The 24,637-nt window shown below is 45.5% G+C and overlaps 2 protein-coding genes across 2 annotated transcripts; both read right to left on the bottom strand.

Moving 5' to 3' along the window:
• Positions 1 to 624: 624 nt before the first annotated feature.
• LOC308075716 (solute carrier family 22 member 4-like) lies at positions 625 to 24,526 on the bottom strand (the record flags this gene model as incomplete). Its single annotated transcript, XM_080415663.1, has 11 exons — positions 625 to 793; positions 1,552 to 1,687; positions 3,258 to 3,440; positions 6,618 to 6,832; positions 7,378 to 7,481; positions 17,007 to 17,148; positions 19,162 to 19,333; positions 20,948 to 21,102; positions 21,505 to 21,509; positions 22,509 to 22,611; positions 24,234 to 24,526. 11 exons carry the CDS (start codon positions 24,524 to 24,526, stop codon positions 625 to 627), a joined length of 1,677 nt encoding a protein of 558 aa, XP_080271789.1.
• Positions 10,820 to 15,400, bottom strand: LOC308075870 (bifunctional glutamate/proline--tRNA ligase-like; the record flags this gene model as incomplete). Its single annotated transcript, XM_080415851.1, has 1 exon — positions 10,820 to 15,400. One exon carries the CDS (start codon positions 15,398 to 15,400, stop codon positions 10,820 to 10,822), a length of 4,581 nt encoding a protein of 1,526 aa, XP_080271977.1.
• Positions 24,527 to 24,637: the final 111 nt, after the last annotated feature.

Genomic DNA, 24,637 nt, shown 5'->3' with positions numbered 1-24,637 from the left:
GTCCGGCGGAGAGACAATCTCACATAGATTTGGCGGACCCGGCCCGCCAAATCTATGTGAGATAGAACAGTTTCTCTCTCTTTTCTTTTTTTTTTTACACTAACCACTTGAACCCCAGCATCCCTATTCTGGGGGGAACATTCACCAAAAATAGCCGATCTACAAGCTGACAGGACGTCGCGCTGCAACACCTTGTCAGCTTGTAGATCTGCTATTTTTGGTGAAGAAGTTTGAGTAAAGGCAAAAAAAAAAACTACAGAGCCAAATGTCAAGTTTACTAGGTATTGAGGGTTTATAAGTGGTTAAATGTCTAGAAAATACATATCAACATGAATCCAAAATATAATCAAGTGTCTAAATAAACCAAATAAACAAAGAAAAACATGAATTTACACAACACTGATGATAGTGTCTGTGAAACAAGTCTATGAAGCTATGAAAAGGTTCATCTCTCTCTTAGCTAAGGTCCTTAGAATGAAAAACGTTGAAGACCCCAGAAGTAGGGCATTCAGATACGAAAAAAACCCAAAAGTTAAAATATGGAGGTAAGAGGTTTCTTCCCGACAGCAACGATATAAAAGTCCTGCCCTATAGACACTTTGGGCTGTAGTTGTTTCCCTAGCTTTATCCTGGAGAGAGGATATGGGTCTGGGTCTGGTAGGGACGTTCTCCTGGAGAGAGGATATGGGTCTGGGTCTGGGAAGCTCCACAGGAGTTGTTCTGTGCCGTTAAGGTAGACTGGTCCTTCTGGAGCTCAGCCGGGCCACTGTGTCTCTGAAATAGTTTGGACAGCCTGACAGACACAAAAGAACCATGAATCAACAACTGATTGATCGCGTTTCTTAGCAAAAAATACGTACTAGTGATGCGCGGGTAAAGTTTTTTCGCCCCAACCCGTCCCGCAAAAATAAATATAAATCAACGACCCAGCCCGTCCCGCAATCCGGCAAAAAAACACAAGCAAGTCCATTCAATTGCTTTCCAGAGAGAAGGGGGGAGAGAGGGGGGGAGAGAGAGGGAGAGAGAGAGAGAGGGGTAGAGAAGGGGGGAGAGAGGGAGGGAGAGAGAGAGAGAGAGGGGGGAGAGAGGGGGGGAGAGAGAGAGAGAGAGGGGGGGAGAGAGGGAGGGAGAGAGAGAGAGAGAGGGGGGGAGAGAGGGAGGGAGAGAGAGAGAGAGAGAGGGGGGGAGAGAGGGAGGGAGAGAGAGAGAGAGAGGGGGGAGAGAGGGGGGGAGAGAGAGAGAGAGAGAGGGGGAGAGAACGGGGGAGAGAGGGAGGGAGAGAGAGAGAGAGAGGGGGGGGAGAGGGAGGGAGAGAGAGCGCACGCGAGAGAGAAAGTGTGTTTTGGTGGGGTTTTTTTCTTCCGTGGGTTGACCCGCCTTGCCCGCCCCACGATAACTGCGTCGTAATCGATAACCTGTCCACCCGCCCTGCGGGTCAACCCGCGTGTGTGTGTGTGTGTGTGTGTGTGTGTGTGTGTGTGTGTGTGTGTGTGTGTGTGTGTGTGTGTGTGTGTGTGTGTGTGTGTGTGTGTGTGTGTGTGAAGAACCTACCCAACCAGTGGCTTGGTGTGGGAGATGAGGTCTGGCAGCTCCTGGTCTTTGGTTTCGGGCAGCAACAGGCTGAGGAGGCCGGCCAGGACAGAGGCTCCGCCCATCAGGATGTAGGGGAGGAACTTGTTATACGTTCCTATAGAACCAGAGGAAAGGAATTAATGATCTCCATCATCAGTAGTGTTTGTCACAGTGGGCCCACCCTACAAGATAATCATTACACAGACTAAAGGTGGGCCCACACTACAAGATAATCATTACACAGAGTAAAGGTGGGCCCACACAACAAGATACTCATTACACAGACTAAACGTGGGCCCACACTACAAGATACTCATTACACAGACTAAAGGTGGGCCCACACTACAAGATACTCATTACACAGACTAAAGGTGGGCCCACACTACAAGATACTCATTACACAGACTAAAGGTGGGCCCACACTACAAGATACTCATTACACAGACTAAAGGTGGGCCCACACTACAAGATACTCATTACACAGACTAAAGGTGGGCCCACACTACAAGATACTCATTACACAGACTAAAGGTGGGCCCACGCTACAAGATACTCATTACACAGACTAAAGGTGGGCCCACACTACAAGATAATCATTTGGATTCTTTAAAGGTAAGCTAATAAAGCTAAAGCTAATAAAGGTGATGGTGCATCCTCAACACAGTCTAGGATCGGGAGCGAGTGTCGGGCCTGATGATCCTCTAGTCTCTAGTGTGAGCGGTTCAAAGCCCTTAAAGGGATAGTTCACCCCCAAAATGACTTTTTTCCATCGATTACTCACCCCATGGAGACCTGAAATCATGGATATTTTTTAGTTTTTGTCTCATTCCTAAACCAATAATTTGATGACCGGCAGCGGTTCCGGTAGGAGACACAAAGAGTCTCCTTTGTATCTCCTACCGGCACCGCTGCCTACCGGTCAGTTGGTCATCAAATGATTGGCTTAGGAATGTAACAAAAACTAAAAAATATCCATGAATTCAGGTCTCCATGGGGTGACTAATCGAAGGGTGAACTATCCCTTTAAACCTCCGATCTGCTCACAGACGTTCAGGGCTGTCCTGTTAAGTTTGATATTTATCTGGATCGCTACTGTCTGAGTTACGAGTCAAGGGAGTGTGGCGCCTCCTTGTGGTCCGGCTGCTGTTATTTTGTTTACAACGGCCAAAAAGCATCAGCATCCTCAAGAGTCAAGAGTTCCTATCCCACTGAAACCATGAACAGTGTGTATAAGAAAAATATACCCCCAAATAAATGAATATGGAAGAAAATAAAGTGACATACAGGAACAGTGGTAATCCGGCCTTCTGGGGGCGCTGATGGCCTAGTGGTTAAGGCGCATACCATGTACAGTATAGGCTCTCTGACAGCGAGTCACGGGTTCGGTTCCCGAGCCCATGACCTCTCCCTGTCTCGCTCTCCCCGTCTCCTGTCACTCTAAAACTGTTCTGTACAATAAAGGCACAAAAGCCCAAAACATTTATCTTTAAAATAGAAATTGCTGACCTTTTAAGTTTATAATAGACACTCTATACTGTAGTTCAAATTGTCCAGTCTCCATAGTGTCTCGTTTTTTTTTCCTTCCAAGGAAAACCTTTTATCTGTGGAGTTCCTATCCATCTGGCCTCAGATCTAAACACACAAAAGACATTTGGCGCGCACACACACAGTACACCAACGCTCACCGATATAAGCGATGTATGGTGCCACGGTGCTGCCGATGCGGGAGGCCATGGACAGAGCTCCCAGAGCCATGTTTCTGACCACAGTGGGGAACAGCTCCAGGGAGTAGAGGTACAGGAAGCAGAACGCTCCTGTCACCAACATCTTCCCCAACATCACCAGCACCACGGTGACCACAGACACATCTGGAAGACAGGACACATGAGGAGAAAAAAACATCTAGACCAGGGGTCTTCAATGAGTGATATTGTTCTACAGCTAAATTCGCACCAAGCATCGCCCTGCCGTCCTGCGATTGTCTGAATGCAAAAACGAGAAAACAAGGACTCCGCCCCCAGAGGGGACGGTTGGGGCGTTGTCACATTCTAATCAAGCCCAAAACCCTACTTTTGTAACTGGTGGCGTGCCTCGCTAAGCATTGGACTGCTGATCCCAATTCCTGTGATCGAATCCCACTACCGGCACTCTTTTTCCGACAACCGCAGACTATTATTTTTGGCCAATAAAGTATAGTTTAGAGGAGATAAGGGAAAAGGAATAACGGCGGCTGTGTCAAGGGGATCTACTGTATATATCTTCACTTGTAGTTTTCTGACAGATGCTTTTTCAGGACAGTTTTGAAAGAAGTCAGTGATTCACGCAAATTTTCAATTCTGGACTTCTTTAATAATAATAATAATAAACTTTATTTGTATAGCACCTTTCATGACATGAAATGCAGCTCAAAGTGCTTTACAGAGCAAGAATACAATTACAGTTAGAACCAATTTAACAATAAAGCAAACAAAAATAAAATAAAATGAGATAAAAGCAAAGGCATAAAACAACATTAAAATAGGCAATACAGTGAGGAATTAAAAATCAACCAAAGAATCAGCTAAAAGCAAGAGTGAAGTAATAGGTCTTGAGCTGTGCTTTAAAGCTATCAACAGAGGCTGCCTGTCTTAAGTGTAATGGGAGTTTATTCCACACTGTCGGTCCGTAAAAGCAGAATGCTGCTTCACCGTATTTTTATGTCATTGTAGGCACCTCGAGCAGGTCAGCACTTGAAGACCTGAGGGCCCGGTTTGGAACATATCTCTCTAGGCAGTCAGAGAGGTAGGAAGGTGCCAGACCATTTAGAGCTTTATAAACTATTAAAATAATTTTTAAATCAATCCTAAAAACAACCGGAAGCCAGTGTAGTGAAGCTAGAACTGGAGTGATATGTTCTCTCATCCTAGTTTTAGTTAAAATTCTGGCTGCCGCATTTTGAACAAGTTGTAATCTGTCAGTTGTTTTCTTTGGCAGGCCAGAGTAGAGTGCGTTGCAGTAATCAAGCCGAGAGAAAACAAAAGCGTGGATCAACGTTTTTGCATCGTCTAACGACAGATAGTCTCTAATTCGCGCAATATTTCTAAGATGAAAGAAAGCAATCTTGGTGACATGATTAATGTGTGTATTAAAATTCAATTCAGAATCGATAATAACCCCCAGGTTCTTTACTGTGGTGTTACTTTCTACAGCCAGGTTACCAAGTCTACTTGTTATTGATTCTCTCTGCTCACTGGAGCCAATTATGAGAACTTCTGTTTTATCCTCATTTAGCTTAAGAAAGTTCTCACTCATCCAGCATTTTATACTGGACAGACAGGTCAACAATGGGTCTAGAGCGCAGGGGTCGTCTGGAGCTACTGAGAGATACAGCTGGGTATCATCAGCATAGAAATGGAAGTTCACTCCGTGATCGGCGATGAGTTCTCACAGCGGTAGTATATACAGGGAGAACAATAAGGGACCCAGAATTGAGCCCTGTGGAATACCAGAACAGATGTTGTGTTTGTCTGAGTCAAAGTTAGCTAGACTGACAAAATAGCTTCTGCCTGTTAGGTAAGAGTAAAACCAAGACAAGGTGTCGGGGGAGACTCTCCAGCGAAAATGACGTCATCCGGCCGGATGAAACAGAGTATTTCTACATTGCAGTATTGATACTTTTACTTAAAGTTGTACAATGCAGGTTCACAATTAACGATTTTTAGCAACCTCTGCTGGTCACTACCGTCACTGCATACAATTTTCCGTAGTCCTCGATTACCCAGAATTCCATTTGTTTTCACCGGAAGCCGGAAGCGTTTCATACTTGTCATAATTGTTTTATACTATCTGCGGATCGTTTCTCTTAGCGAGTGGAGCATTAGTTACCATGAGCTGTGTTTTCTTTTTCTGTTGTTTTTCGATCTTACAATCCTACATTCTCTTAAAATCAGCGTGAGGTTCCTTTTTGTTATTAGCGCGGTAGTTCCTGGCCAAACAGGAAACCGGTGCGGTAGTTCCTGGCCAAACAGGAAACCGGTGCATTTTCCGGCCGGATGACGTCATTTTCGTGTGAGTCTCTCCCCCGACACCGTTCAATAGAAAATATATAAATAAAAGGCTTTCGGGGGTGAAATTCATGGAGTGGGTGTTGTGAAACATTTGCCACTCACAAAAGATATACAATTTAACTTTAGTTTTTGTTTTAAAGTTACCTAGTATTACTTTAACTTAACAGTTGAAAATAGCACGTTTCGCTCAAAAATACATAGTAAAACATCTTTGGAACGTGTTATCTCCTGGTTCTTTGTGAAAAACGGGGGGAAAATTAATTAAAAATGTTTAAGAGACGTCAAAAGACGTCATTGGCGGTGTGGGCTTACAAAAAAAGTGCCACGCCCCGAGATATCCCGAGTTTTTCCCGAGTACCCTCAGTGCCAGCACGAGAAATCCCGAGTTTTTACTTTTGACTGTGGTCGCGCTATTCTGTTTATTTTTCATGATCACTTTCGCTTCCTGACTCCTTCAGACTCATTGGGTTCCGGTTTCATGACGCAGATTCCGGTTCTCATTTTTTCCCGCGGTCATTTTCGGCCAGAATAGGGAAAGTCACGGTTTTTCACACGGTATAAAAAACAAACGGAGAGGTCCACGTCTACTCTCTTTGGTCTGGGTGACGATCAGTCATCGTAGTCGTGTATCGCATCGTAATTTAGCCCGATCAACGATTGTCAAAAATGTCAACATCCGGTTATGACCGGATGTGACGTGGGCCTGTTTGGGAGGGGGCGAGTGAGCCAGCGAGATCATCAATGTGTCGATTTGTTGCTCTCTACTGGTAGAACTGTATTATGGGTTTAAAAACCCAATCAGATCATTTATTTGAATGAAAAATTAAAAAATTACAAAATAAAAAAAAACGCAAATTGCTGGCACTGGGGGAGTACTTTATGAAAATACTCTTGGCACTGAGAGAGTTAAGTAAAACATTTGAGTACTTTTTACACCACTGGTGTGTGTGTGCGTGTGCGTGTGCGTGTGTGCGTGTGTGTGTGTGTGTGTGTGTGTACCATCAGGGATGAGCTTGAGCAGCAGCAGCAGCAGTCCACTGAGCAGCAGACTGAAGGGCAGCAGGGAGCGGCGCGGGGCGTAGAGGATCACAAACCACATGACGCCGTAACTGACGAACTCTGTGGCCCCGGAGACCAGACAGTTGATGTAGGGGTCTCCATCCATGTTGGGGGTGTTTAGAGACATCCCATAGTATGTCATGGAGATCACTATCCTACAAGGAAGATAGAGACATCCCATAGTATGTCATGGAGATCACTATCCTAAAGGAAGCTAGAGACATCCCATAGTATGTCATGGAAATCACCAATGGTGTAAAGTAACTAAATACATGTACTTAAGTACAATTTTGAGGTACTTTTACTTTACTGGAGTAATTCCAATTTGTTATACTTTTACTTCTACTCCACTACATCTCAGAGGCAAATATTGTACTTTTACTCCACTACAATTATTTGAAAACTTTAGTTTCTAGTTACTTTGTAGATGTTTGATTGCAAAACATACATTAACCACTACAGCCCTATACTTCAGCTATTTGAAAATAGCAGATCTACAAGCTGGCCTATTTTTTTTTTTTACACTTTGAAAACTTGTGAAATGGGACATTCTGCATAATGAGTACTTAATGGCAATAATGTTGTACGTTTTAGTCAGGTAAATACTGGTATTTAGTATGTCTACGTTGTGGTATTGATACTTTTACTTGTGCAGTGTGTACCACTTGATGATGTGTGTGTAGTGTAGTGGGGTGTGTACCACATGATGATGTTGATGCTCATCATGTTTCTGATGTTGGTGGTTCTGACCAAGTCTAGCCAGGAGTAACGATGCTGGCTATCTGCAGGACCAGGCTCTGCCTCCTGCACACACACACACGCACACGCACACACACACACACACACACACACACACACACACACACACACACACACACACACACGTTTGTATCAATATAGCCGTCCTCAACATTGTAGCGGCCAAATTTTATGAATGCTTTTTTTTAATATCCCTAACCCTAAAGACAAACATGTCCAATCTACAAGCTCACACTGCATGGTAGCGGGACACATTGTGAGCTTGTCGATCGTCAATTTTTTTGGTGCAACCAAGTATATAAATCAATTCCTAATTGTAAGCTTAACTGTAAAAATCTTTTTTAACCATTTCTGTTGTGAGGATCAGAACAAAGGTCCTTAAAACATCTATTTCTCTGTTGTGAGGATCAGAACAAACGTCCTTAAAACATCTATTTCTCTGTTGTGAGGATCAGAACAAAAGTCCTTACAACGTCTATTTCTCTGTTGTGAGGATCAGAACAAACGTCCTTAAAACATCTATTTCTCTGTTGTGAGGATCAGAACAAAAGTCCTTACAACGTCTATTTCTCTGTTGTGAGGATCAGAACAAACGTCCTTAAAACATCTATTTCTCTGTTGTGAGGATCAGAACAAAAGTCCTTACAACGTCTATTTCTCTGTTGTGAGGATCAGAACAAACGTCCTTAAAACATCTATTTCTCTGTTGTGAGGATCAGAACAAACGTCCTTAAAACATCTATTTCTCTGTTGTGAGGATCAGAACAAACGTCCTTACAACGTCTATTTCTCTGTTGTGAGGATCAGAACAAACGTCCTTAAAACATCTATTTCTCCGTTGTGAGGATCAGAACAAACGTCCTTAAAACATCTATTTCTCTGTTGTGAGGATCAGAACAAAGGTCCTTACAACGTCTATTTCTCTGTTGTGAGGATCAGAACAAAAGGTCCTTACAACGTCTTTTTCTCTGTTGTGAGGATCAGAAAAACGTCCTTAAAACATCTATTTCTCTGTTGTGAGGATCAGAACAAACGTCCTTAAAACATCTATTTCTCTGTTGTGAGGATCAGAACAAAGGTCCTTACAACGTCTATTTCTCTGTTGTGAGGATCAGAACAAAGGTCCTTACAACGTCTATTTCTCTGCGTGCATCATGGATAAAAATAATGCAGATAATACAAATAATGAAAGATGATGAAAAGTATCATTTGCTGTAATTGGCCCAGAGTCCAGAGATAGTTGTGGTTGGACAGGAGTTCACCATTTTTAGACCACTGGTTGAAGTTGTTAATAATCACGGGACAGCTGTCCCTCCAGGCTATGGGATATGGACCCAGGGAATGTGGGTCAGCCAAGCCCCCAGAACCCAGAGGGAGCAGTGAGGCGCATTGGACATGCTGGCCGTTCATAGGTACTGCAGCTTATTACGGCCGGGGCCAGATGCATGAACGAGCGAAAGCGGTTTTCGACCAATGGGTCACATAGGCCGCAAATAGGCCCCGCCCCTCACATTTCCCAACCCGGAAGAAGGGGTGAAAAGGGAGTGTGCGCTGAGTGAGCAAATCCATACAAGTGGATGGGCGGGGATTTCCGGTGCCCTCTCTATTATGTTTAACTCTATGGGGTCAGCGAGATGATGACATAACCCTAGAGGTGTGTGTGTGTGTGTGTGTGTGTGTGTGTGTGTGTGTGTGTGTGTGTGTGTGTGTGTGTGTGTGTGTGTGTGTGTGTGTGTGTGTGTGTGTGTGTGTGTGTGTGTGTGTGTGTGTGTGTGTGTGTGTGTGTGTGTGTGTGTGTGGTTCACTGGTTACAGTTCAACAAGGTCCCAGGAGCAGGCCAATGAAATGAACAGGTTCTTATCTATTACATGTGTTAAAGTTGAACACATTTAAAGAGTGCCACTCAGCGACAGAAAACACACCACAGTACAAAACAAAAAACACACACACACACACACACACACACACACACACACACACACACACACACACACACACACACACACACACACACACACACACACACACACACACACACACACACACACACACACACACACACACACAGTCAAGTCAAGTCACCTTCATTTGTATAGCACATTTAAAAACGTCAGAAGTTGACCCAAAGTGCTTTCCATTCAAAATAACATCATAAAGACCTCATAAAATACAACATTGTAAAAGAAACATAAAAGCAATACCTCGTACAAATACAGGCTAGCTAGGCCTATACCACTTGTTTATTTTGGATTACAAAATGTAATTTAATGTTAAGACATTTATGTTTAAAGGAGAATGATTATACGCACAGATAAAACAATGAGCAGTAGAAGAATGTAGAAAATTGAGACTCATCAGGACACATAGCAGAATCTGATCAAACTGTTCACATGAGAATCATAATCGAATTGAATCGTGAAGCCAGGAGACTTCTAGCTTTGGCTTTGTGCCCCTCTGTTCCACTCTTCTGTTTTCAATCACTTTCACATCACCTCTCCTCACCGCTGGTAGCTCAATGTAAACACAGTGCATCGCAGTAGGACATGGTTGTGTACAATGACAGTTCAACGTGTAGTTTTTGATCTATCCATATCGAGTACTGTGTAATGTCCAAAGTTTATCATCGTTATCAATCTCAATTTATTGCGATCCACTATCAAGATCGTTTTTTGTCACGACCCATTTTAGGTCGCAGACCTGTTCTCATGAGTCACGAGAAATCTCCAGTTTTTGTTTTGTTTTTTACTTTTAACCCCTTTTTCTCCACAATTTAGTCGTTATGCCAATTGATTCCTCCCCAAACACATTTGTGACGTATGATACTTGATGCTTGCCCTTTGGCAACGAGGCCAGCTGGGAACAATCAATGTGAACACCATCTCTGTCTGTGGGGCCTATTTTGCGCGTCTTAAGTACCAGGTCTTATGACTTAACTTAAGACCTGGGGGTGTGGCCAATGCTATTTAGCTATTTTGAGTGGCCAAACAGCATTGGCCACGCCTCCAGGTCTTAAGTTAAGTCATAAGACCTGGTACTTAAAGGGGTAGTTCACCCCCAAAATAACTTTTTTTCTATTGATTACTGACCATCTGGAGCCTTGAATTCATAGATATTTTTTTGTTTTTGTCACATTCCTAAGCCAATAATTTGATTATAATAAATGTGTCCCCATTGATTCCGGTAGGAGACACAAATGCATTTGTGTCTCCTACCGGAATCAATGGGGCTAAATTTATTATAATCAAATAATAAAGGAAGGAATGCGACAAAAACAAAAAAATATCCATGAATTCAAGGCTCCATGGGGTGAGTAATCAATAGAAAAAAAGTTATTTGGGGGGTGAACTACCCCTTTAAGACGCTCAAAATAGGGCCCTGTGTGTTTAGTAGCTGCGTCCAAACAGGGTGTAGGACTGAGCAGCTTCCTTGCAACTCCTCACAACACACATCTGTCCGGCTTTCAGGGCCCTGAAGTTGTGTGTATCACTGAAGGGGATACACAAACCCTTGGCTCCCATGGAGGGGGCCCCGGGCTCCAGGTCCTGCTCCTTCTTGGCCGTGGTTTTCCTGATCCACTCCTCGCACTCGATGCCTCCGCAGAACGGAATCTGGACAATCTTACCCCGGTCCAGTTCGTCCTGGAACGCCTCCATGGAGTCGGCGACCACCATGTGTTTGTTCAGGTCATCTTCAGCCTTCCTGTACAGGTTGTCCTGGATCTCCTCCAGTATGAGTGGGAGTTTCTTCTCCACGTCAGCCTCTTTCACAGTGATGCGCCTGAGGCGCTCTTCTTTTTTTTTGTCCCTCCTCACTGCCACACACTGATGCTGCTTCAGGTCTGTAGGGCCGACCTCCAGACGGATTGGAACTCCCTTGACCTCCCAGTGGCTGAACTTCCATCCAGGGCTGTAGTTGTCTCTGAGGTCGACGTCCACCCTGATGTTTGCTTCCCAGACCTTAGCCTTCTGCAGCCTGCAGAGGTACTTAGAACACATGGCCAGGATATCATTTTTCTCCGCCTCCGGCAGGCCGGCTGTGATACCACAGGGGATGATGATCACCTGTAGACAGGCGACGCGGGGCGGCAGCACAAGGCCCTCGTCGTCGCCATGGACCATGGTCAGAACCCCGATGGTCCTGGTTGTGAGGCCCCACGAGTTCTGGTAAGCAAACTGCCTCTTCTTGGGATCCTTGGGATCCTCAAAGACAATGTCAAACATCTTGGCGAAATTCTGACCCAGATGGTGAGACGTGGCTCCCTGAATGGCTCTGCCACTGGCAGAGATGAAGGCTTCCACTGTGGTGGTGTAATCCCCTCCGGCAAACTTCTCCTTCTCCGTCTTCCTGCCTTTCACCACAGGGATGGCCAGTAGCTTCTCGTACACCTCGGCATACAGGTTCAGGATCTCCTTCACCTCGTCTTCTGCCTCCTTCTTGGTGGCGAAGGCTGTGTGTCCTTCCTGCCACAAGAACTCTCTGGTCCTCAGGAATGGCTGGGCATGTTTAAACTCCCACCTCACAACGTTACACCACTGGTTCAGTTTCATGGGCAGGACTCTGTGAGACTGGATCCATTTGGCAAAGGCTGGGTACATCGCCGTCTCGCTGGTGGGTCTGACAGCAATGGGTTCTGCCAGCTCTGTCGTCCCTGAGCGTGTCACCCACGCCACCTCTGGGGCAAAGTCCTCGATGTGGGACTTTTCCTTCTCCAGGGCAGCCTGGGACACGAACATGGGGAAGTAGCAGTTCTTCACTCCCAGCTTCTTAATCTCCCCGTCCAAGAAGTCTTTGATGGCCTCCCAGATGGCAAAGGACCACGGACGAAGAATGTAACAGCCACTGACGTCATAATACTCTATCATCTCCGCCTTGGTTAGCACCTGGGAATACCACTCTGCCAGGTTCAACTTTTTGGTTTCCAGTCCCAACCGTGACTGCTTTTTGGGCCCCTGGCCTTCTCCTTCTGCTCCAGCGCCTACTGAAGAGTCCTTGCCTTGGCCGCCTTTCTCTCCCTTCCCCTTCTTCCCTCCTGCTCCTTTTCCCTGCTTCTCAGACTTATTGTCTCTCTCCTTGCGGTTCTTGTTCTCAATGGCACCTGCAGCAGCCACAACAGGCTTGCAGTCCTCCCCAGTTAGGATCTTGTACTGGCTCTTCAAGGACAGCAGTGACTTCACAGCCGTGTCCACCCGATCCTTGGGGGCCTTGTCAGATTTGAGTTTCCTCACTATCTCCCCCTGTTCAGCCACCTGAGAATACAGCTCCTGGGCAGAGCCTGAATCGGTAGGAACAGGGCTTGACTGGACAGGACCCTGGGGCAGTGGTGCTGTTGCTGGGGCTTGTAGTCCAGGTTTGTAGTCCTTTCCGGTCTCCTGCTTGTACTGAGCTTTCAGAGCCAACAACTGCTTCACTGCTGCATCCACCTGATTCTTGAGGGCTTTGTCAGCCTTCAGTTGTCGGACCGCCTCTCCTTGCTGGGCTACCTTTTCGTAGATACAAGAGCCTGCAGCATCAGAGGCTGTGGCTGGGGTTGTGGCTGGGGAAGGAGAAAGCACAGCTCCAGGCTTATATTCCTGGCCAGTGGCCAGCTTGTACTGTGCCTTCAGGGCTAGCAGCTGCTTCACTGCTGCATCAACCTGCTCCTTTGGGGCTGTCTCTGACTTCAACTTCCGCACGACCGCTCCCTGTTCAGCTACCTGCTCATAAAAGCCTGCTGAGGACCTGGTGGTGGTGGTGATGGTGGTGGTGGTGGTGGTGATGGCAGACTTGACAGGGGCAGCGGTAGTGTTCGCTGCTTGGGTCTTGCTCTTGTGCTTGGAGCCGGCTGTGGGCATTTCTTTGCTGTGTCCATCTGGGATATAAAACAGCACACACGGACTCTCCTTACAGCTGTTGGGGCTGATTGGCTCATAGGGCTGGTCACATATGTAGAAGCCACGCCTCCAGAGCTGGATGATATCACCTTTCTTCAGGCCCTTCAGACAAGGATCTCCCAGCATCCTCTCCTCGGACTTGCTTTCTTTGTTGACATACTCTTTGAAGTCGTCCTCTTTCCCTAGGACAGGCTTGGAGATGAGGTGTTGGTGGCGGACACATATAGTAGGGAGCAGTGGTGCTTTGTCTGTGTCCGCCAGCCAGGTTACAATAGTGGTCTTCTTGAAATCCTTGTTGTCCAGGTTCAGACGAGCCTCCATGGACAGCACCACACCACTGGAGTCCTTGTTGATTTTGGTGATGATGAGGTTCCCCCAGTCGATGAAGGTCACCACCTCGCCCTCGGTGAGGGTCTCTGCGTCCGCCCCTCCCACTAGCACCCGGGGTCCGTACCACACCCCCTTCATCCCCACCTCTGCATTCTTGGGGTGTTTGGGAGTCTCCTTCATTTCCTCGGGGGCTTCAGCGATGGAGACTGGGACCACATATGAGCTGGACAACGCCATGTATCTGGGAGCCATCGGGTCTATCACCTTCTTGTTGAAGGCCCAAATCTTGTCCCACTCCATGTTCACCACTGACCTGGATCCTCCCTGAGCAGCGATAAACCGTTTGAGGCCCTCCACAGTCATTCCTCTCCTCAGCACTCCTCTGACTGTGGGTAAACGAGGGTCGTCCCAACCGTCGACATAGCCCTGTTCCACAAACCAGGAGAGCTTCCTCTTGGACAGCACAGTGTTATTGAGGTTGAGTCTGCAATACCCCCAGATGTAGGGCTTCCTGAGTCGCAGTGCGTCAATCAGCCAGTAGTACTGCTCATCGCGGTCATGGTACTCGGTGGTCCTCAGGCCGTGGGTCACCCCCTCTACGCTGTCCACGATGGGACAGGCAAAGTCGTACGTCGGGTACACCTTGTAGGTGCTGCCTGTGCGGGGGTGGGGGGTAGTCTTGCAGCGGTAGAGGGTGGGGTCTCTCATGCAGCCGTTGTTGGACGCCATGTCAATCTTGGCTCTCATACAGCAAGTCTGACCGTACTCTGTACCGGCCTTCATCTCCTCCCACCTCTTAAAGTTCTGCTCCACTGAGTTGTTTCGGCAGCTGGACTCGACGCGCTGCTCTCTCTCCTGCTTCATCTGCTCGGGTGGCGTGTCATCCACGTAGCCGCTGCCCTCTCTCAGTAGCTGCTCAGCCAGACACTGGACGCTGGGGAAGTGGTCACTGGTGTAGGTGAACTGGTCCGGATGGATGTTCAGCATGGCCACGTCCTCCAGGATCACCTTCTCAAAGTCCTCCTTCTCCTTCTCAGGATTGGTGTCATCGAAGCGCATGATGAGCTTGCCTTTAAATGTCACCTGGTAGTGCTGGTTGAGCAGGGCGGCCTTAGCATGGCCAATGTGCAGGTACCCGCTGGCCTCTGGGGGGAAGCGGACCACTACTTTGCCCATCTCAGCTCCTGGCAGCTCCGTGAATTTGCCCACATCCTGGCTTTTCTCCCTCTCCTCAGAGATGGACTTGCATGGGGGGGCGTCGCCCTCGGTCCACTTGTTGCTCACAGCGGTGAACGGCACCTGAGAGCCCAGGAAGTTGAACCATCGGTGGACATGGAGGAAGGATCCATCCTGGGCAGGGGGCCACTCAACGTGACCTTTGAGTGCAGCCCAGACACAGAGGTCAGCCAGAGTGACCATATTATGTCCCACAAGGAACGTTCTGGTGGACAGGGTCTCGTCCAGTTCCCTCAAGACTCCTGTCAGCCCCGCCTGGCCGCAGAGACGCCGGGCGCTGAACTCCAGCCAGTGGTCCACCTCAATCTGTTCCGGTTTGTTGGATCCGTAAAGGCCCAGGGCGGGGGCCAGGCGAGCCAGGTAGCGTGCGATGGAGTTAACATCTCTGAACTGCACAGCATCTGAGACGCGGAGCCCGGTGTCTTTGGCCTCCTCCACCAAGAGCTTCACGCTCCCTTTAACGTGCTCCGCTGCCAACAGCGCCCCCAAGGGCAGCTTGCTGGTATTGACGGTCAGTTTCAAGGCCATGCTGGATGAACCCAGTCGGAAACACTTAGTCACCGTTCTGTTTTTCCACGTGTTTCAAAAAGCTTGTCAGTTGAGAACACAACACCACTCTACCTCTCCTATAGCTGATATCTACAAACTGGAGACACTGAAGTCAGATGTATACTTAAGGGAGGACAGGCCGGTGGGCAAACCACTCAGCCATAACCATATAAGGAGTTCCCAATGCAGATACGCCCAAATATGGAATGTGCTGTCTAACCTCAATGTGTCGTCATGGCATCAGCAAACAAATCAGCGGGATCTCCATATATGGGCATAAAAGGGACAATGACTGACAGATACAGAGATCTCCATATATGGGCATAAAAGGAACTATCCATATACGGGCATAAAAGGGACAAGTCTGCACTATTCTTTGCTGCTTAAGACAGTACTACATAGGCTAAGAAGGCTTTCGGGTAACGGGTTTGCTTCTAAGTTACTTCTTCCAGGAGGCCTTAAGTAGTGTTTCCCGAAGCCAGTTGAGAAGACACGTAACGCTGTGCTCCTGAGAACCAGCTCAAGTGGTGTTTCCTGAAGCCAGTTAGGTAGCACGTAACGCACAACCAGCTGCTACAAATGAAGGTACTGAGTAGCTCAGAATGCTTTCGGGAAACAGGTTTGCTGCTACGCAGCTACTTAGGAGGCTAGCGCAACTGCGTAAGCTACACACGACCTGAAATTGTTTTGGGAAACCCGGCCAAGACGTCTCAGGGACTGTCTAACTAGCCTGGCATTAGCACGTGGATTCACTCACTCGAGTGAGTGAATCCACGTTATCAGTCTACTGTCTAACCTCTTGATACTGAACTTGGAGGATAATAATATAGATTTCATCAACCCTTGCTGCCTTCCAGTCACTCACCAGCCCTAGCGTGGCTCATATCTGGCATAGAGGGGCGGGTTTAACATCTCCGGAGAGAGAATGCGTGTGATCCCATTGGTTCACCGATCTGTCCGTCAGCCCCCGCCCCGTCAACACAACATTTGGAGCGACGCCCACTGCACTCTGGTTGGTTGGGGAAATGAAACACTTCCTATACCCGTAACACCGACTCGCTGGTCCAGGCTTTTATTTTTTAGCAAAACTAAAAAATAAAAGCCTGGAGATCGAGGCTACTCACCAGCTTACAGGCAGACATGGTCCCAAACTCTTAGTGACCGTTTAGTTTTTCCACGCGTTTCAAAAAGTTGCAACAAGGTGCGTCAGTTGAGAACACGACGCCACTCTGCCTCTCCTAAATCAGATTTGTACAGCGTGGACACTCGGACACTGAAGCCAGATCACAGTCACAGGTCACTGCATCATGAAAAGCATTTAGCTCGGTCTGTGTCCCTTTTATGCCCATATATGGAGTTCTGTGTCAGCAAAAAGTATGGAGTCTAGACTCCAGACTAGACTGCCGATCCGACCGACTTCCCACTTGGAACATCACTACCTCGGGTCCTTGACGATACACATGGCAAGTCTGAAGTTGATTGGTTAGACCGTATGTGGGGCCGGTGGACGTACGTACTGTACTGTATGTACGTATACACGTACATGCGTACGGGCAGACGGGCGGACGCGCATGTGTGTGTGTACCTGGATTAGACTGACTTGTTCCACTTTGAAGATGACCTCGGGTGCCATGACTCCATTCTTCTTGGCTGCAGCCCTGAGAATAAGCTCCGCCTCCCTGATGCGGCCCTGAGCCAATAGCCAGCGAGGAGACTCTGGGATGTACCTAGCCATTGGACAGGACACTGTTTGAACATGCTTCAGAGTGGCCAGGGTTTATATCACAAGCAGACTTTGCCAAACACAGTTTCACTTTCTTTTTCTATTTTCCTTTTCTTAAATTTACAAGAACCAATTATTTTTACCCCTTTTTCTCCCAATTTGGTCGCGATAGAGCACCGAAGTCTGACGTCACTGCCACTTGAGGGCGCTGTTTCATGGGTTCGTGGCTTTATTTTTTGTGTTGAAATCCCCATTTGGGAATCTTAGATCCCGTCATATAAGAACTGTGTTCCAAACAAACACCACCCTGGCGTTTTTGTCAGGGGGGGTGGCTCTGCATCGTTTATGATATTCATTCATATTTGATACAGCCTGTTTCTGGCGAAAATGGAATTAATTCTGCCTTAAAAGTCTTAAGAACTACTACTTCCGGATCTGAAATCACTGTCTCCACAGCAGCCGCGTTCATGGGAAATGTAGTCTTTGGGTTGTTTGACTCGTTTCTAGTGTCTATATTGTGTTACTCTTTGGGTAAATGTGTACATTTACACCTTCAGTCGATGCTTCATATCCATATGAGTAAAAACGCCAGGGTGGTGTTTTTATTTTTGGAACACAGTTCTTATATGAAGCGATCTAAGATTCCCCAATGAGGATATCAACACAAAAAGTAAAGCCACGAACCTATGGAAAGCGCCTTCTACTGGCAGTGACGTCAGGACTTCTGTGCTCTATGCCAAAAACAAATTGTGTTGCCGCTGCTGCTGTACCTTACTGGTCCTTGAGGGGGTTCCAGGGGGTCCCCAGCAATTTAGATCTTTTTTATTATAGCATCAAAATCATTTCCCCATTTTAACCCTATATATCAGCTATTTGAACATAGCCGATCTACAAGCTCACAACTCGTTGAGACATTTTGAAGATTTTTTGACGATTAAAAAAATCTACAAAATGTGAACAATGTTTAATATGTTTGAACCATTTTAACAACACAAATCTTGTATGTGAGTCTGCAGCCAAATGCGTATTAGTTTGTGTTGCGTGTGGCCATGACATGCATCATTCACTATCATTGACTCAATCACTAACCCTTACTCTCTTCCTCTCACTCAGGCTGGCACACCTGCAGTTGATCTGTAATTGCTGCCGCCGCCCCAATCAAGGCACTATAAAGCCAGCCAGCTTCAGTCCCTCTGGAGACACAGACCCAGCAACAACTCAGTTCCTACACCCCTACTTTGTTCTGGCTAAAAGCCTTTTCTTTAAGTTAGTTTGTTAACTTTAGTTTGGCCTGGAGATGGCCGGCAGTTCCCTGTTTTCGTTTACTTTTTAGTTTAGTAGTGCTATTTTGTTAGGTAGGGAGGGGGGAGCAGCTTCGGCGTCCCTATAGGGGGTGGCCTGGTCCCCCCTCCATTCTATTTAGTTTGCCGGCATCTCCAGGCCTCCTTTTGGTTCATTCATTCAGTTTGGTAAAGTATTTCTCATATTGTTTGTTTCCTTATTTCCACTGTGGGAAGTAATAAAGAACATTTAAATCTTTGCAAATTGTTTGGTGTCCATTTTATGTTGGGGTCTCCACTTCGAGCCATTGGTTTATTGTAGTACTGTGTGGAGACCGTAACAGTTTGGGTAAATAGTAAACAGTCAAACTGAGAAAACTGTTGTAATGAACACATATAAATGTCTTATTATCCCTGGACTCAAGGGTGACCTGTGCCTGAGACCTAACCCCACATACTGTATTGAGTCCATAGTCAGTCGATCTATCTATCTATCTATATCGATCGATATATTGATCAATATATATATATATATATATATATATATATATATATATATATATATATATATATATATATATATATATATATATATATATATATATATATATATATATATATATATATATATTAAATAGTTTAAAATGAATAAATACCCTTTTTTTTTTTTGGTTTTCAAATATCTTTTGACACAGATTCAAATGTTTAAAAACAAATCAATTGATTGTCATGCTTACCACCACAGAGGTATGTAGAGCAGGCCAGGCAGGGACAGAGCCAGCAGCAGCCATCTCCAGCTCCTGATGTAAAAGGCAAACAGAGGCAGGATGGTGTAGCCCAGAGCGTAGCAGTAAGGCATTCCAATCGCCCCGAATAAGATCCTCGCTTTGCTTGACAGCAGCTCAAAACCTAGGCAAGACTTGGCACTTTTATTCAGTGGTCGAAAAAGTACTAAATGTTTTTACTTAGGTAGGGTAAGTGATTTACTTTGGTTAAAATAAGTGTTAAATAGCTCTATATTCTGATAGTACTCATTGCTATAGAGTGTTTGTTCAGTAAAAGGAGTCTCCCATGTCTCTCCAGCTCTTTATTAACTCATTCCCTGCCAGACTTATTTCTGGCTGTTTGCCCACTGCCAGCGATTTAGTGTTTTTTATAACTTTAAAAAATTCACACTTTTTTTTCATTATGATCGCAAGTGCAATCGTTTCTAAACACACAGGCGAGTCGTGCACGCCGCTCAGACAACAAACATTCCGGAGTCTCTCTCCTCCAGCCCAGTGTAAAAACACCATGTATCACCATGTGGACGGAAAACTCACTTACTTTTTTCACCTTGCCAGTGTTGCTATGCTCATTTGGGATGTGCTTGCACTGCATTTTAATGATGTGACGCGCACGTCGCTTAACACCTACACTATAGGTAACACAATGGACAATTGATATGCATCTAGGCTAATTCCTATGTTAATGTACCTGGCATGAGTCGGGAGCCTTTGTAAACTTTGTTGAAGTGTGAATTTAAAGTAGTTTTAAATCTATGCATGTGCCTGCACGTGCTCCTGGTCAAATAGGTTCTCGCACGCCGTGCAAGGGTATTTTTTTTCAATCGGCGACATTCCATTTTGCAGTAGTAGCAGTTTCAAAACAGCGTCGCTAAACAGCATTCCACGGCGGAGAAACGCAAAGCAGAGAAAATACCGTTTTAGAGGGGGACCTAAACAGGAAGCGGACGGAACCGAAAATCTTCGATTTGACGTATTTCTGTATCCGGGTGTGCTACAATGAAATGTGTCACTGCGAGAGATGAAGGAACGTGAGATCTTGTTTTAAAAAAATATTTTTCAAAATTACGTTTTTTACGTCCTAGGCAGAATTGGTAATTGGAAATAATTATGTTTTTTACGTCCTAATAATAATAATAGCTTGAATTTATATAGCGCCTTTCATAAACCCAAGGACGCTTTACGTCCTAGGCAGGGAATGAGTTAATCAGAAAATGCATTTTCAGTGTTCTCTCCTGATTGGCTTAAATGTTGTCACCTACCTGAAAATGTATTTATATTCTGTTTACTAAAGAGCTGGAGAGACCCCTGTGACCCAACAAACGCTGTAGCAATGATTACTATCAGAATATAGTACTTTAACCTTTTTAACCAAAAAAAGAATAAATAACACATACCCTACCTTTAGTAAAAGTATCAATACTGCAATGTAGAAATACTCTGTTACAAGTAAGAGGCATTGGTATCAAAATGTACTTTAAGTACCAAAAGTAGAAAGTACTCATTGTGCAGAATGACCCATTCACATGTTTTCAAATGTATAAATTGTATAAAAATCTTTTGAAATGTAGATATACATATACTTGTAAATATATACATGCAACCAAGTGTAAAATCAGGCATTACGACGGCACCGCCAAAATACATTTTTGTTCAAAAATATGACTAAAACTAAATGACATTTTATTCAAAAGACCATGACTAAGCTAAATCAAAATGAACACTTGCAGTATATTACCCAGTATGAAGCCACAGCAGTACTTGGCGATGCCTCCCATGGCGACGATGAAGTACAGCACACAGAACATCTCCCAGCTGCTGGAGAACGTCTGGAGCACACTGAACACTGTCTGGATCGCCATGGAGACGAAGAATATGACACGCCTTCCATACCTATATATGGACACACAGATGATGACACGCCTACCATACCTATATATGGACACACAGATGATGACACTCCTACCATACCTATATATGGACACACAGATGATGACACGCCTACCATACCTATATATGGACACAAACTATATATGGACACAAAGATGACACGCCTACCATACCTATATTTGGACACAAAGAAGATGACATGCCTACCATACCTATATATGGACACAAAGAAGATGACACGCCTACCATACCTATATTTGGACACAAAGAAGATGACATGCCTACCATACCTATATATGGACACACAGATGATTACACTCCTACCATACCTATATATGGAGACACAGAAGATGACACACCTACCATACCTAATATGGACATACAGAAGATGACACGCCTACCTACCATACCTACAGTACACTCACAAAAAGAGACACATCACACTGTATGTCCCTGTAACTACAATAGACAGACAGACAGGTTACCGGTCAGAGATGTATCCAGAAACACACGATCCACCCAGAATTCCCAGGAAGAAGACGGTCATCGTGAACGGTGCCTTCCAGCCGTCGGCACACACCAGAGACCACTACACACACACACACACACACACACACACACACACACACACACACACACACACACACACACACACACACACACACACACACACACACACACACACACACACACACACACACACACACACACACACACACACACACACACACACACACACACACGTTACATCAAAGCTAATCAGTGAATGACTATATTGAAATGTAGACATCCCCCCCCCCAAAAAAATCTAAGATTTTCTCAAAACATTTTAATATCAACAGTAGTGAAACTAGCAGATCTACAAGCTTGTAGAAATAGGGCTTCAGAGATTAATTCATAATATAATTTTCCCCATCCTAGAAGAGTGAAAGTCATAAGTTTCCAAAAATACAAATACTCAAGTTGGAATGCGCCAAAAACTAAATCAAGGCTTCATGGGGTGTGTAAGTGATAGAAAATAAGTCCTTTTTTTGGGTGAACTACTCCTTAAAGTCAGTGGCTCTCAAAGTGGGGTCCCAGGGGTCCTTGGGGGGGGCGGGGGGGGGTTCCAGGGGGTCCCCATCAAAAGTAGTAACATACCGTCACAATTATTTTAACCACTTTATCCATTTATATGTTGGCTATTCAAAAACAGCAGATCTAAAAGCTTGTAATGAGTTATTTTTGAAAATGTTTGAAAAATAAATAAACGTTGAATCATTTTGATTTTTGTTTTGGTCTCTGGCACAAAACATTTTCAGATGGGGGTCTGCGGCCAAATAAAGACCAATTTGGGGGTCCTTGACTTGAACCACTGCTTTAAGTACAGTACTCAGTAAGTTAGTGTCCACCACTGCTTGACCTCTGACCTCAGTGACGATGGTGGAGGAGTATCTCTCTGATCCAAACACCCAGCCGTCAACACAGCCCTCTGTCTGGTTGCTATAGAAACCACCTGCTATTTGTTTGTACCTGGAACATAAACACAAGAAACCGTTACTTTTTTATTATTTAAAAAACACAAAGTGTCGCGATGCAACGCGTTGTGATGAAGTAGGGCCTTAATTTACACAAAAAAAATAATTTGAATTCATTTATTGGAAGTGATTGGGTCTTTTTGGTGAACGGGAACGAACTCAAAAGTAATGGTTTCTCGAGGTTCCTTGAGGGGGTTCCAAATGCCCCCTTACGGGTGTGTAAATCTGAGTGTGTAGAAATGGAACCTTACGGGTCCATTTGTACACTCTCAGAGTTATGGGGGTCCTTGAATTTTTTTAATTTCCACATTTAAAAACACATTAAAAAATTTGTAACAACAGCATAATATTGTTTATATGTTAATCTCACCTCACTTAACAACCAAACATATAAAGTAATAAAAAACAAACATAATTTATTTATTATTATATATATATTATTACATGTATTAAACACGTTATAAAACCACTGTGCTACACTAAATGAAACAGAACCTTCATTAGAATCACTGGTAACACCTGTGAAGGAAGTAAGGAAGAGGCCCAATTTCTTTCCAATTATGGCTGCTGTGCATAGAGCCTGTTGGTCCTCACTCCTCACTAATTACTGCACCATTTTTGTCTACTCACTCTGGCCCCTTCTCCACCGGGGTTGAACCGGTTCGGTTCTTTTTTCCCGCCTAATGTTGAACCAGTTCAGAGCGGTTCAGAACCCTAAAAGCTGGTTCGGAACTGGGAACAAAAGTGGGTGTGTCCCTATTCTACAGGTTGGAAGACGAAGATGCGATATAAACAATGGCAATGGCCTTAACATATTGACTGCCATTGACGTAATATTACATCATCATGGTGTTTTCAGTGGTTACGCTAGAGGGCGCTATTCGCCAACCTATGAATGCTGCTTTGACTTCCAGAGGAGGATACACCCGGAAATGACGTCATTTTTAAAAGATTCACCCGGTCCTCTGCAATGTTATCAGATTTATAAAACGATAGTTACGTATGTAACTACGGTTTCTTTTCCCAGACTGCGTTTTTGGTGAAAACAAACTATATTCAACTGCCGATAACGAAAGAACGGAAGATCGCGGTTACAATTTGTTTTATCCGGTAGATAGAAGAGACCCTCCTCCTCCCCCCAGAATGCTTTTATTTACATCCGTGTCCACATCGTGGGTTCCGTGGGTCATCAACATAAAGGTAAAAACGCTGGCGGTGGCAGATGAATTAATCAATTAATACCTGGCAGTTGATGTGTTAAAACAGAAAAGAAAAGTGAAACTGTATCTGCCGTGGCCAATTGAATTTCCCCCTGTGAAATGAACACTTGTTGGCCTGGCCTGGAATCGAATCTGGGGCAATTGGGGACTCCTGCTCCACAGGTGGGGGCTCTCTAACCATTCAGCTAGGTCGCCAAAACTGGTGCTTAAAACTGGTGGAAACGCAAGCCGGTTTGCGGCCGGTTCCATGAAAGCACCAAGGTTCCAAGAATCTAGAACAGAACCAGTTCTAGAACCAGTTATTTTGGTGGAAAAGGGGCCACAGTGTCTCAGAAGAAGGGTTGTGGACACCTCAGAAACCTTAACCTACCATGAACTGAAACGTATGACTTTTTACCTGGAGCAGCGGCTGAGGATGAGCTCCCCTTTCACCTCCTCCAGGGGGATGGAGTGGTTGAGGTCCAGGCTGAAGGAGGGAGAGGAGGAGGAGGAGGAGGAGGAGGAGGCGTTGGAGGAGGGGGAGTCCAGGGCAGGGAGGCGACAGCGGTGAGGAGGGATGTCCGCCAGGAACACCATGGCTATCCCCAGGTAGCCGTTACTGATGACACACAGGCTGAGCAGGACGAACACCGTCTTCTCAAACGCCCCCCAGTGGCCCAGGAAGGACACGGCATCCTCGTAGTCCATCATTATAATCCTACAAGTAATGAAGGAAAGTCAGTCACACTCTCTGTCACGCATTGGTTCTCCTCAACTGGTACACGGGCATTGACCATTAGCATTATGCAGACCGTGAGGAAG

This window comes from Gymnoscopelus braueri, assembly GCF_963280865.1.
Source record: "Gymnoscopelus braueri genome assembly, chromosome: 20".
Taxonomy (NCBI): Eukaryota; Metazoa; Chordata; class Actinopteri; order Myctophiformes; family Myctophidae; genus Gymnoscopelus; species Gymnoscopelus braueri.
This window is presented reverse-complemented; position numbering and strand designations above follow the sequence as displayed.